A 14,466-nucleotide genomic window follows, 5' to 3' on the forward strand; every position below is an offset into this window, starting at 1 on the left:
GATCCTCGGGGGCGGCTCTGCGGGCGACGAGGGCTGGGTGGGAGGGCCGGACGGAGACGCGGGTGACCGAGCCCGGATCCGGGTTTGGCGACAAGGGCGGAGCGGGGGAGGTGTGTAGACCGGCCTTAGAATTCGGAGCCAGGGGCGAAGAGGTCCCGGGTTCACCCGGCTGGGAGGGCGGCGTCCGGGCTGAGAAGTGGGGGAAGGGGTCTCGGTGGCAAGTGAAGCTGCCTCTTGTCCCGAAGAGCCCTGCACCTTGACCCGTTCCTTCTGTGGACCGGACCCCAGACTCGAAAGGTGGGGTCCCTCAAAACCTTGAGGGCCCTCCTCACGGTCGCCAGCACAGTTTTAATCCGAATTTATTTAGTCGTCATCCCCGGCCCCAAGATGGGGGGGATGGTGGAGTGGGGTGGCCCGAGGAGGTGGCTCCGTCTTTCCTTTGCGACGCAGGTCTTTGCTTATCTCGACTTGGACTTGACCGCAAACAGACTCCTCCCTCCTCTCGTGGATTGTGTCCTTGGGATGCTCAAATGGTTTCTGCATCCACAGCCCTGCACACTCCTGGGAGCTTAGAGTCGGCTGGGCCCGGGACCAACTTTTTATTTTTATTTTATTTTTTGCTGTGTCTCCACTGGGAGGTTGTGTACACCTCGGTTCCTGAAAACTTGACTCCTTGCCAGGTGGCTGGTTTGGGAGGAAGGCTGACTGTTGAAAGTTCTGGCTGTGTCAAAGTCTCTGTGTGTGTTAGGTGGAGAGAGACGTGGGAAGCAGCCCCATCGGGGTTTGAAGTCTGACTCGTCCCATCACACGCGTGTGACAACGCCCCGGGCCCTTTTCTTCATCTGTTTCTCAACTCACATGAAGACCCTAGCGTGTTTCAAGGCATCTGGGGTGCCGTCACTTGTAAGGTGCACCGTTGTTTTGTGTGCTCGTTAAAATTGTGACAGGCCATAGGTGGTTGGATGCATCCTGGCGTAAGAGATGCTGACAAGAGAAAACACGCTCATCTTAGAAACGGTGACATGCAGGTTGACGGGCCCTGCTGTGCGGGATAAGTGAAGCAGTTTGTACAAGCACCTGGTGTGTAACAGATACTTAGGTTCGTTTTCATCTCGCTTCCTTTCTTCTGTTTTGCTTCTAGTTCTGCTTGTACAGAACATCGGATGAGACTTAATTCCTTTCTTGAGAAGATTACATTCTAAAAGCGGGCAATGTTGAGTGCACACTCAGATTACTTTCTAAAAGCACACAATGATGAGTGCGAACTCAGTAGCTACACTTAGTTGCCAGATCACTTGAGGACAGAACGTCTGCCTAGATAACTTTAGCAAATAGGAGAGAATTGGGTTTATTTGGGAAAAATTTCTGGAGATTCTTATTGTGCAATTTAAAGAACAACTAAGGGTCTCTTATGCAGAAGGAAAAAAGGGATTAATTATAACCGGTCATCACTCTGGTCAGTAGAATTTGAGCAGCGGGAGTGAGGCAGTAGTACTAGGTATGGGCCTCAGCCAGCTAAATTTGAAGAGAGTGTGGGTTAGAGTGTGGAAGGCCAGATGTGCGGCACAGCCACTGTGGTGGGAAGGCCCATGAAGAGGTTGCCCACCTGCGTCTTTCTCTCCTGCAGTTTTGCTGGTCTGAGGTTCTGAACGATCCTGTCCTCAGGTAGGTCTGCTGTCTCGTCTTACTGGAAGAATCGAGAGAAGGAAGGAAGGGTCCCGAAGAGATCTGGTTCCTTAATCCACCCTCACCAGTGCTTGCAATCCTCTTCCCACAGAACTGGAAGCTCTTTCTTCCTAGACTCCCAGGACTGTGAAGTCTTGAAGAGATCGTCTTGTTTAGCTTTCTGTTGCTACAGTCGTCTTGAATTATCCAAGTCATGTGATTAACTTGCTATTAAGGGTGTGAGAGGTCTGAGATGTAAACCAAGACAGCTTCTGTAGAGTGGTTTCAGACTACAGTGTTTAATACACAAATGCTTCTAAATCTGCAAACCTCTGCCTCCTTTTCCCATGCCACATTTCTAAGCCCACTTTCACTTGCACTAGAAAAAATAATAGCCACAGCAACCTTACCTAATAAACTGTTTTTTTTAAGGGGGTAGCAAATTATTTAGGCCCGAGGTTAATAGAACTAGAAGTGTTTTGTTTTCTCTGTTATCTTTTGGTGGTACATTACGTTAGGTGCTGAAGGTGATAAGTGTTGCAATGTTGATTTGAATTAAAAAAAAAAAAAAAAAAAGCAAACACACCAGGCTTTTCAGGGGAAGAAACAAAACCCCAGTTTGACAGCTTAAGAAAAAAGAGAAGGAATCCAGTTGAAGTGGAGAAGGAGAATAAAATGGAAAAATGAGAGATTTATTCCATGAGAAAGTTTAAGGATTTACTTTTTCACCTTTGAAGTTTTCTTTTCTAAGAACTATAAAGCAATACGAAATCTTTTTAAACATGTCAGGAGTTTCTGTAAATCTTTGAGGTCTTTTAGAATAAATAGAGCCAATATTTTTCAACATCAGAATTATGGTATTTTAATGCCAGAGAGTGAACTATACAATCCAGTCAGTCCCATGTCTTTGTTTGGCAAATGAGGAAATAAACCTAAAAGTTTCCAACCAATAACATCAGAAGGGGTACGAGAACCTAGGTCTTCCGACTGTGTGCAGTCTCCTTTCTTTTTGAGTCGGGGTCTCACTCTGTTGTCCAGGTTGGAGTGTAGTGGCACAATCATGACTCACTGCAGCCTTGGCCTTCTGGGCTCAGGCAGTCTTTCTGCCTCAGCCTCTTGAATAGCTGGGACAAGGCATATGCCACCACACCAGGCTAATTTTTTGATTTTGATTTTTTGGTGGAGACGAGGTCTTGCAATTTTCTATAGGCTGGTCTTGAATTCCTTTGCTCAAAGTGCTGGGATTAGAGATGCGAGCTACTACACCTGGCCTAAATCTCTTTTTTTGAAGCTCTGATTTTTTTTTTTGGCAATCTCAGTGGGTTGTTGAGAAGGTGATTACCCTGCGTAAAGGTGCTGCCTTCTTTTCCATGTGTTGGCCAAGTATCTGGGCCTGTTTTTAGAATCAGGGAAGCATTTATAAGTGTAATTTGGAATAGGAGACTCAACAGTGACCTTTCTGATACTAGTGTCTGTTGCCGTTGCATCTAAGAACCAATCTTTATTTCATAAATACGTAATAGCCTTGATCCAAATGTATCAATGTAGCCATAAGAAAGTAATTTGATTTTCTGACATCACACTTGGTTTTCCATAGACACATAATTGGGATATTCAAAATAGTTTCTCTGAGTACGGGGAACAATTTCATTTCACCAAAGGACAGATTTTTTGTTGCTTTAGAACCACTTTTTTTTTTTTAACATTATAGCATTTTTATATAATAACATTTTAAAAATTGGAATGTGTCTTGTAATTGATAATAACTTTCAAAAATTGGCAGCATTTTTTTCTTTCTCACTTGTACTTAATAGTAATTCTTAAAAATCAGAATTTTTATATTTGATGAAATATGGTATTTTATATTTGATGAAATATGGTACTTAGAACCTATTACATTTCATTTGTAAGTCAATATTAAATGAGTGTATACTTTCACATTGCAATAGTGGTGTTTGGGGGTAAGTGGCTGCTAAGCTATCTGCTGTATTGTAAAGTCCTCTAGGTGTGAACCACCATAGTCTGTGTATTGCATTTGCATAATGATACATATACATAATGATAAGTATACATGTGTTACATTCATGAGTACATGCATGAATAAATGAGTAACAGGGACACAGATTGGGAGATGAGTTGAAGGAGTAATTTCACGAGCAGAGTCTCAAATTATTGGTTAAGAGCATGGTAGTGGTCATAGAAGGCCACGGTTTGAGTCCCACTGGGCCTGGTACTTTTGACCACTGATGGCACTGTTCATCCTCCCAGCCATCTTCTAGATACTGTAATGTGGTTGTAGCTCTGGGGAAGAGGACTCAGTATTTGGCTGATTGGTACAAATCTCTCACCCCTGTTGAAAACACAACCTGTCTCAGGTGGCTCAGTCCTTTTTCTTCAGTGAATTTACTAGTTTGTCCTTTGTGGTTTTGTGTTTCTTCGTTTATTGTTTAGCTCTTTTACTGGGCAGGAGGCTTCTTGTGGGTGGGGCCTGAGTCCCTAGCCCTTGGCAGACAGCCTTTACAATGAACATATCAAAGCAGTTTGTTCTGCTCATTCTGTATCAGGAATAATCATGGTGATGAAATAGCTCTTAGTGATTGTAGCACTGGCTCTATCCCAGGCACTGTTCTGTGTGCTCTGTGTGGTATTAACTCAGTTCATCCTCACATCAGCCTGTTAATTTCCTCATTTTTGCAGTGAGACTGCTTCTACATATGTTTCATATGTTAAAAACTGATGAGTATATTGGTGCATACTATACGCTATATATAGACATGGATTAGTACGTTCTTAAATAAACATGTAGGTTGTGCATGAGGGCATTTATAAAACATTTCTAGTTGGGCTTATTGATTTTAAATATGAACTGTATGTTCTCTCTTTTTAGGAAGAGATTTACCACGGTGCTCATGTAGGGCTGTACACTCAATTTTGGGAGTGTACCAAGCATTTGACTACCCAGTTTACAGGTATCATCTCATATTAACATCACAGCTTCTCTTGGGCAGCTGTTATTCCATTTATACAAGGGAAGATGAAGGCTAAGGGGGATCAGAGATATGCCCCAGATTATGTGGCTGGTTACTGGCAGAGCACAGACTCAAGCACAAGCCTGTGTGGTTCCTGAGACAGTGTTTGCAGCTACTCCTGGGACTTGGTCTCAGGGTTAGGCTGGCCAATTCCTTAGGTGCCAAAGAGAAGGTGACACCACCCCAGCCCCTGGAGGTGGCTCAGGATGTGGCAGCCACAGCCTTTATCATCAGAAAAGTCTTCCTGGTGCCCGGAATGCCAGGAATGCAGGAATGGCCAGGAACCAGATGAACCTCTTTCCTTTCTTTAGAATCTTGAAGGTGAAGTACTGGAGACTTTAGGAGTGAATTGCTGATAGACTAGGCCTCAGTTTGAGGCAATCCCAATGGGGGATCCATTCCTTAACTTCAACCTCCCCTCCTCTCATGCATACACAGACTTCTCTACCTTGAATAGGGATAGGAGAGTTTATTTATCCTGGTAGCCCAACGCTTATTTATTCCTACGTTCCACACTCACTTCTGTGGCTCACTTTTATATCAGTCAGATAGTCTGTGAGCTCTTTGATGGCTGAGATTCACTTATGTAGCATTTTATCCTTTACACCTGGCGTTGTGATTGGGCATTTGGGTCCCCAAATGCTGTTGATTGAATAAGTGAGTGACCATGACAACCTCAGAAACTGGTATATGTGCCAGACTATTTTGGCATCCTGTCATTTAAGTACCAATGATAGCCTTGCCTAATATCACACAGGTTTCTTGTCAGGACAGAATGTGATCAGGAATTTCATTTCCTTGTCTTTGAATGTGTGTTTTGAGCTTGCCTCTAAGACGATGCCAGTCCATCAGTTCTAACTTATCTGAAACCTGGGTATAAATGAGCTCGAGTCTGGTGAATGGATGAGGAAATCACATGTGCATGAGCACACATGTCTACACCCATGCAGGGACATGTGTGATGTGTGGGACCATCATGAGAGGTTCCCTAAAGTCTACTTCATTAGATGCTGTGGGCTCTCAGGGGTATTGCACAGGCCAAGTCGTACTAAAGGGCTAAGAGACCTTGGGAGCTGAGCTGCTGCTTTTCACTCTGATTCTGTTTTTATGAGCACCAGAGATCTGGTATTATAAAATCCTGAGCTCCAAAGAGTTGATCCGGGAGTTACTGGAGTTATGAGGCGAAGGGAGAGATCTTCATTCATGAAGCCATGCTTTAGAGACATAGAGCTGTCTTCTTAGGGTGACTTCAGCCCCTGGGGAAGGGGAAGTGAACTGTCTAATCTCCTTTCTTTAGTGAGTGTAAGAGTACTTGCGAATGAGCAACCCCTGCCTACAAAAAGAAGTGTTTCCTTTTAGCAAATATGGGCTCCAGATACCCTGATCTTATCATCTGTTCTTGGGATCGAATCTGCCTTCTACTCTGAAAACTCACGTTAGATGGACTGTTTATGGGAGATTCCAGGAGTGGGAGGTGCTGGTGGGGCAGATTCTGCCACTGGTCAGGATTGCAGTAGGGGAGGAAGGGGTAGCTCTTGCACAAACGTTGTGGTGGTGGGTGTCCAACTGGGAAAACAGGCCGTCGAGGGCAAGAATGGACCTGAGTGGCAACACTGGCTGGGACAGGCTCTGCCATACAGCTCGGTGGGCGGCAGGGTCCCAGGCCACAAACGCCTGTTTGGGTGTCTACTGGCTTAGGGTTGGGTGCTTAGCTGTGACTGCTGTACCAGGTCTTGGCTTGCAGAGCTCTGTCATGGCCCTTGTTCAACACAGTCAAGTCCAAGAATGCAGACGTCTGTTCCCAGTAGTTCTGTGTGCACATCGAATGCTCCTCCCCTGGATGGTAAGGGCAAAATCTGGGCCTGTCTCTTCCCTTGAGACCTAGGGGACTCCAGATACCTCTGCAGTAGCAGATCGTGTTGTTCCTTCAGTCATGGAACCTGAGGTCTGAGGGTTTAGGAGAGCATGGGGCAGTGACTCAAGGCAGAAAGCATGGGGTGGACCCTGGACAAATAGGTGACAAGATGTTCTTTTCTGGGGCTGACTCTCTCTGGCTACCTCAGTGCTTAGTGGGAGGCCTGGCTACCCTGAAAGGGCCAGAGGAGGGACACAGGGAAGGCAGCTTGGTGGCTCTGATGGAGGCTTAAAAAGTAGCTCATGATTGTAAGTCATCTGTGCTTTTCTTTCGTATTGCCTTTTGAAATACAGGGAGTGGGTTATAGCAACTACTTAGATTTCTCAGTTTCCCTTGAGGTAGGTTTCTGAAAATAACAGACTTTTTTTTTTTTTTTTTTTTTAAACAAGCTTGTCTTGTCTACATACTGTTTATTTTCCCTGTTTCTTTCGTATGTGAGTTCACATCAGAAGAGATCAATTAAGTGGCTTTGGATTATAGTTTAGATAGGTTTTATTCTGTGACTTAAGATTTGATATATTGTTCTAGGGAATGAGCTGCAGAGTAGTTCTAACTCTTAGTGCTAACAAAGGTTGCCTCCTAGCTCACCTGTCATTTATAGGTATTGGGCTTAAAAAGTTGGGTCAAGTGGGAAAGTGCGTGGCTATGTAGTAAACATTATTAGTGGGGCTGATACCTAGTTTTCAATTCTTGAATTTAATTTGAACCATTTATGTTTGAGTCCCACCTTTCTTTCTGAGAAATAAAAGGGATAAACTTTAGCTTTTCTTTCTCAATTCAAAAAAAAACTAAGATTGTGGTTCTTGGGAAAGAAGAAATCCTAAGAGTAGAATAATATCTTTTTTGTTTGTTTTCTAACTTATTTCTGTGGCCAGTATGTCTCATTTAAAAAGTGCCATTTAAGTTTGCCATGATCACAGGAGAGCTCTTGCATTAGAGGACTTTTTTTGGTCATTAAGTTGAATTTATGGTTTAAAAAATTATAGTATGTCATGTTTTCTTTGCTTCTCAGTGCCTCAGAATGGAATTCGGCATTGTTCGTATACCGCTTCCCGGAAACATCTATATGTTGGTAAAAACACGAAGGTTATTTGCCAGGGTTTCACTGGTAAGCAGGTATGTGTGTTTGGATTTTTATTTTAAAGTACAGACTAGAGATACTTTAAAAACTATTTTTTATTTTTAATATCACAAACATGATAGCGTATGATTGTCACAGGAAAATATGCTGCGTAGCAGTGGGGTTGTATCTTAGGCAGGGGTTAGGTGCTATTGTCAGCTTAAAGATGAAAATTTAAACTCATCGTGAAAATTCCCAGGAGTATGCTGTATTGGAGACCCACACACTGTACATACAAGTACAACACTATTGGTTTTTCTTCAGTATTGAAACAGATGACCACTTCTTTGATTAAATCCTAGGTAAAGTAGACTGCTTTTGTTTAGGTCTTATGCAAAAAAAAAAAAAAAAAAGACCCAATGTTAACCATCAAGTAGACCTCCAGTGTGGAGAAGTGCTCAAGCCCAAAGAGGCTTGTGGGACAGAGACAGGCAGGAGAACCAGCACACTGACACTTCCCATCTTTACTCACTCTGGGGCCACGATCTGGGACTAGCAGGCAAGGTTGCCTGAAGCATTTTAATTTGCTCTCATTCATTTGTATTTAGCCTCTTTCCTGCTCCCTGTCTACACCATAGATTTCGCACAAGTTTGAGTATATTTGTGACATGATTCTACAATAAAATGCAACATAAGAATCTCCTTTCCCTCTTTCCTACCATACTAGTACTCAGGAATTCCTTCTGTTAATAACTTGGCATATATCCTTTTAGGTATTTGTCTTGTGCATACAAACATATTTATATTTATATAATGTATATTTTACGGTTTATTCTACAGAACTATATATATTTATATAACATAATACAGCATATAATACATGTAATGTATATGTCTGTAAAATAGATTCTTCAAAGTAAAATTGGATGTCAAAACTTTTGTGTATTTAAAATTTTAATAGCTTTTGCTAAATTGCTCTATAAAACATTTAAACAAATTTATACTTCCACATAGTAGATGCACAGAAATTTTTTTTAATGAGGGGATACTATCAAATCAGTTAGCATGTAACTACTTGTCTTAACCCAAGGTATCTCCTTCTTCGTTATTAAAGGCAATATGGCAAGATAAAAGCAGTTGATTATTATTTCTTAATTTAAACCTAGTGATTTTTCTGTAATTAAAATAATTTATATGGTTGGTTCTTCAGTTTTGATAATCTAGGATAGAGGTTAGCCAACTCATTCTATAAAAGGCCAGACTGTAAACATTTTAGGCTCAGTGGGTCATACAGTCTCAATTACAACTACCCACCAACATTTTAACAGCAAAAGCAGCTACAGAAAATATGTCAGTGAGTGGGTGTGGCTGTGTTCAACAGTGTCCCAAATTTACAAAGCCAGGTAGCAAGCCAAATCCCGCAGGCTATGGTTTGCCAATTTTTAATCTGCAGGATAATACTTAAATATCCACATTTCTATAACTTTAAAGTACTTAGGAATTGTTTCAAAATTACATAGTTTTTTCTTCAATACATTTAAATTATAGTTACATTGTTTCATGTAAAATATCCTTTTACTTTTTGACTTTTTTTTCTGAAATAACTGGACACACAGATGTGATTGCAGTGTACCTTTCGTCTTCTTCTTCTTCCACTCCTTTGCTATCTTAAAAAAAAATCCACCAGTAACAAAAAAAGAAACACCCATAAAACCCTGAAATTTTGTTCAGAGGTAAAATGGGTTTACTTATTCTGTTAGCCAGATATCTTATGAGTATCTCCTCTCGTACATTTTAAAGAAAGTGAATCCTCATTCCAGATTTGAAGTGCATTCTGTCATCCTCTTAACAATTGATATTATATTCAATATTTTATATCATTTTTTGTTATGTATTAATATTATTAGCATAGAATCCAATGCCTGATTAGCTCAAATTTCCTTCTTAAGTTTATTGTTTATAATTTTGTTTTTCTGTTTGCTAAACTTTATATGATCCTATGACATTTTAACCTCTGAACTTTTTTGTAAGAACCATTGTCCGTGGTGTAAGTATTGTTTAGAACTGTCCCTGTCTCTTAAATTAGGTGATGGTTTGTCTAGATATTGAAACCCAAGGTTGGTTTCAGTATCTTTCAGTTACCTGTGGTTACATTGTTTCTCATTTACTTTCCTTGTTTTTGTTTTTAAAGTAACTGAGAGCCTTAATTGCTTCAGATTTGTTGATTCAGATTCAGTTATTATAGAGGTAATGGGTAGGTCTGAAATTCAGAGCTTCTCTTTATGGTAAATCTGCATTTTGCCTCATTAGTTCATTTTTTTCAGTGTACATATTTTTCCACAGATGAATGAAAAATATTTGTATTTTAGCAACGCAGATTTCTAATGGGTGCTAGTCTAATTTGTTTCACTGGCTTTTATAAGTTGCTAAAATTACTTCAATTTCCAACTGTGTACTGGCTGGTGATAATGGGAAAACTAAGGAAAATACACTTATTTTGAATGGAAATATTATTCCTGTTTAGCACTACCATAGGACTATAATCTAGCCCCTTTTAATTTACTTGGCAGTGTAGCCTAGAGCAGTGCTTCTCGTACTCCCTGGAGTGAAAAACTAGCCTAAGTGTCTTTCTCTTTCTTTCTTTCTGTCTTTCTGTCTCTCTCTCTCTCTCTCTCTCTCTCTCTCTCTCTCTCTTGCTTAGCTAGCATGTAAGTGATCATGGTTTACTGCAGTCTTGACCTCCTAGGCTCAGGAGATCCTTTTGCCTCAGTTTCCTGAGTAGCTGGGACTATAGGCACACACCACCACGCCTGGCTAAATTTTTTGTTGTTGTTGTTTGTAGACCTGGGGTCTCGCTCTCTTGCCCAGGCTGGTTTAATTTCCAATCTAATGTGGATCAATACTTTTGTAAAATACAGTAAAGGTTGGAACATTGCCATTCTGCTATATTTGCAAAAATTTTCACTTCTGTTTTTGTTTTTTAAGATTTTTTTCTTCCCTCTCTCCCTTTTCCCCTTTGTCCTTCTCTCCTTCTCTCCTTTTCTATTATATCTTCCTTGCTTTCTTTTTTTTTGTCATTTTCTTTTTGCTCTTATGTCTTTGCAGATCAACAAGAGTCTGCAGACCGTACTTTGAATACCACTGTTTTAAGAGAGAAAGAGAGCACTAATCTGCGGTTCTTTCTAAAACTCTGTCCTTGACTTTAGATGAATCAGTTAGTGTGATTGGAGCCAAATTTCCTATTTTGAAAAAGAATTTGAATCAGAAAATTTCTGAAGTCCTTCTTAAGGCCCCAATTTTATACCTTTAATAGAACATGAATAGTTGAGTCAGCAGTTTTAGGTCCTTGAATGATCACATAAATGCATTCATTTTTTATTGACCACTTATTGAGTGCCTCCTTTGTGTAATGTATTGATTTAGGTGCCATATTGCAATGAACAGCGAGTATAGATGGAAATCATTGTCTTCATGGAATTTACATTTTAGTTGGGGGAGGGAAAACTATATGAACAAAATCAATTATGGGTATGTGGTATGTTAGAAAATTAACCAGGGAAAGGAGGAGTTTGTGCATGTGTGTGGAGTAATGGTGGTTAGGATGGGAGAGGGGGACACTATGTCAGGTGGTCTGGGAAGCCTGATTTCTGAGCAAGTTGTAAAGGAGACCTGGGAAAGACCCGGGTGGTTATCTAAGGGAAGTGTTTTGCATGCAGAGGGCACAGCAAGTCCATGAGGCAGGCTTGTGGCTGCTTTGTTGAAGCTGCACTGCCAGTGTGGCCAGAGTAAGATGTGCAGGCAGGTGTAGGGCTCTTATAAAAGGGGACAGGTTGTGTAATGACTTGTAGGCCAGCGTAAGGAGTTTGGCCTTTTCTGTGAATGAACTCTTAAACAATCAGAGCATTTGAACAGAGGTTGTGATGTGGTCCTTATGTTTTCACAGGATCACTCTGGCTACTGTGAAGATTAGATTGAAAGGGAGCAAGAGCCATAGTCCATCAAGAGTGGAGGTGATTTAGATCAAAGGGTAGTGGCCTAAGAGGGAGAAATTGCTGATTATGTTTTGGAGGTAGAGCAATGAGATTCACTCACAGATCTATCATGGGATGTAAATGAGAGAGAGGAACCAAGGATGGTTTTAGTGTTTTGGTCTGAACATGTCTAAGGAGTAGAGTTGTCATTAACTGAGATGGGATAGACTGTGGAGGGAAATGTTAAGGAATTCAGTTTTGGGCATATTGAGTTTGGGAGACCAACTAGTTCTCCAAGTGGAGGTGTCAGGTAGGCAATGTGAGTGTAGAGCTCAAGGTCTTGGCTATGTGAGTGGTGTGTGTATGGAAGGGGTTACCGTGTACGTGATACTTATTGCCTTGATAATGGGTAACATCACCAAGGGCATGAATTTAGATGGAAAAGAGAAGATGTTTAAGGAGAGAGAAGGAGTAGAGGAAAACCAGAAGTAGAGTCCCTGGAAGATTAGTGAAAAAAGACTCTTTCAGTTCCAGGAGCCTTTTTTTTTTTGCCATAACTGGATGGTGCTGGGGGAGGGTGTGGATAGAGGCCAGGGATGATGCAAAATGTCCTGTGAAACACCCAGTGACCTCCCATGAGAAAGAATTATTGTGTCCAAACTGTCAGCAATGCTGCAGTGGAGGAGGGAAGGTAGATGGTTGGGTGATACAGGATGTTGGCTGAAGCTGGGCTCGGTGGCTCAGCCTGTAATCCTGCGCCTTTGGGAGGCTGAGGTGAGTGGATTGCCTGAGCCCACGGGTTCAAGACCCGCCTGGGCAGTGAGACCTCATCTCTATAATAAATCAAAAAATCAGCCGGGCATGGTAGTGCATGCCTGTATTTCTGGCTACTTGGATGGCTGAGGCGGAAGGATCTCCGGAGCCCAGCAAGTCGAAGCTGCGGTGACCGGGAGCGGTCACTGCACTCCAGTCTGGGCGACAGAGTGAGACTCCAACTCAAAAAAAAAAGCAACAAACAAACAGGATGTTGGCTGAGCAGCAATCATTCACGACAAGTGAGACCAGCTAGCCTGGTTTTGGGTTTTTTTTCTGGCCACTGTTTGGCTGTTCATGTGTGCTCTTAGAGTAGTGGAAAATCATGTCAGTTGAAGTGAGAGAGATCCAAGGTTGGTGTGTGAGTGTAATGATCTACCATGGATTTTAAACTTAACAAAGAGGAGTGTGAGCATGTGAAGAGTTGAGAAACTTTGAGAAGGAGATGTTCTTTTATGTGAGCTCCAGGATGTTTCTGATCATCAGCCAAACTTGAAAATGGAATAAAAAGAGATCCTTTTTAAAAAAAAATTTTTTATTATAGTTGTTTTGGCTTTGCAGAGGTCTGTTTTGCTTCAGGGTTCAAAACTGGTGAGGAAGTTAATGGGAATGCTGGTTAGTTGGTATTGTCTGGGAAAGTTAACTCACTCGTTTTTCTTTTCCTAGGTTGCTTCTTCCCAGCCTGCCATTTCTTATGGGTCTTGTGCTTTTCCCCTCAGGGCACCTTTCATAGCCAGCAGGCCTTGGAATACGGCACTCAGCTCGTTGGAGGAACCACTCCAGGGAAAGGAGGCAAGATGCACCTGGGCTTACCAGTCTTTAATACTGTGAAGGAGGTAACTGATGGCACCTGAGTTTGTAACGAGAAGAGTGGGCATTCCTTGAGTGAAGATCTTAGTTGTGTCCCCTTTGGAAAGTTACTTAGCGTTTGAAAGTTCAGTAGCCTAGAGAAATTTGTATTGCAGTCAAACACAGTGTGTCAATTTTGTTTATAGGGGTGCATCTGCTATTTAGGGAAGAAGTGCTGTGGCCAGGCTTCTGCTAGGCCTGTTATCCTTTCCTTGCCTTTCTTCTCTAATGTGTTAGTAGTACAAATGTCAGCACGCTCCCTAAGCTTTCCTGAATGTGGACTGTGTGGCAGGCAGTGTGCCAGGAGCTTTGTACACATTGCCCTGCTCCGGTCTCACCACAACCCTCTGAGGTGGGTGCTGGATTCATTCCTACTTAAGGACAAGGATACCATCAGTCCAGAGAGGTTAAGGATCTTTCCTGTGATCTCACAGCTGATAAGTGGTTGTGGTAGGATGGCTCAGAGTTAAAGAGTGTGGTCCTGTGTGAACAAACTAAATCATGAGTCACACTGACACATCACAGGGTCCTAGTCTCTTCTCCAAGTTGCTGGTGTATTTATTTTTTAATTTTTATTTTAAAGATGTGGGGTACAATTCAGGGTTAGGTACATAAGTGATCATAATACAAGTAAAGTTTGGGTATCCTTATTGATGTTATGTGCCCCGCCTCCCCCCCCCCCCCCAGCAGTGTCCCACTATTGCCAATAACTTTCTTATAGTATTAATGATATATGTTCAGGGTCCACTTATGAGTGAGTACATGTAGTACTCAGATCTTTGTTTCTGTGATAAATCACTGAGTATTATAGACTCTGAATCCTTCCAAGTTGCTGCAAAGTCTGTACTTTTGTTTTTCTTTAGGCTACATAATATTCCATTATGTATATGTTCCACTTTTTTTTATCCATTCCACTTTTGATGGACAGCACTGCTGGTTCTGTGTTTTTGCTATTGTGAATAATCATGTTGCTGATTTCTTAATAATACTTTTAAAAGATTTTTTTTTCTTGAGTTGGAGCCTCACTCTGTCGCCCGGGCTGGAGTGCAGTGGCATGCTCATGGCTCTTGCAGACTCTACTCGCTGGGCTCAGGAGATCCTTCTGCCTCAGTCTTCCAAGTAGCTGGAACCACAGGCGTGTGCCACCATGCCCAGCTAATTTTT

The 14,466-nt window shown here is 41.8% G+C and overlaps 1 protein-coding gene across 1 annotated transcript in view; it reads left to right on the plus strand.

Annotated features, from left to right (window-relative positions):
• Positions 1-14,466, plus strand: part of SUCLG1 (succinate-CoA ligase alpha subunit) — a 35,549-nt gene that overhangs the window by 996 nt on the left and 20,087 nt on the right. Inside the window, exons 2-5 of the mRNA XM_021715215.1 lie at positions 749-891; positions 1,628-1,665; positions 7,596-7,725; positions 13,173-13,289. Of these exons, the coding sequence (XP_021570890.1) occupies positions 749-891; positions 1,628-1,665; positions 7,596-7,725; positions 13,173-13,289 (428 nt within the window). The remainder of the gene's footprint in view (positions 1-748; positions 892-1,627; positions 1,666-7,595; positions 7,726-13,172; positions 13,290-14,466) is intronic.

The sequence above is a fragment of the Carlito syrichta genome, unplaced genomic scaffold, assembly GCF_000164805.1.
Source record: "Carlito syrichta isolate Samal-C Ts95f unplaced genomic scaffold, Tarsius_syrichta-2.0.1 Scaffold306846, whole genome shotgun sequence".
Taxonomy (NCBI): domain Eukaryota; kingdom Metazoa; phylum Chordata; class Mammalia; order Primates; family Tarsiidae; genus Carlito; species Carlito syrichta.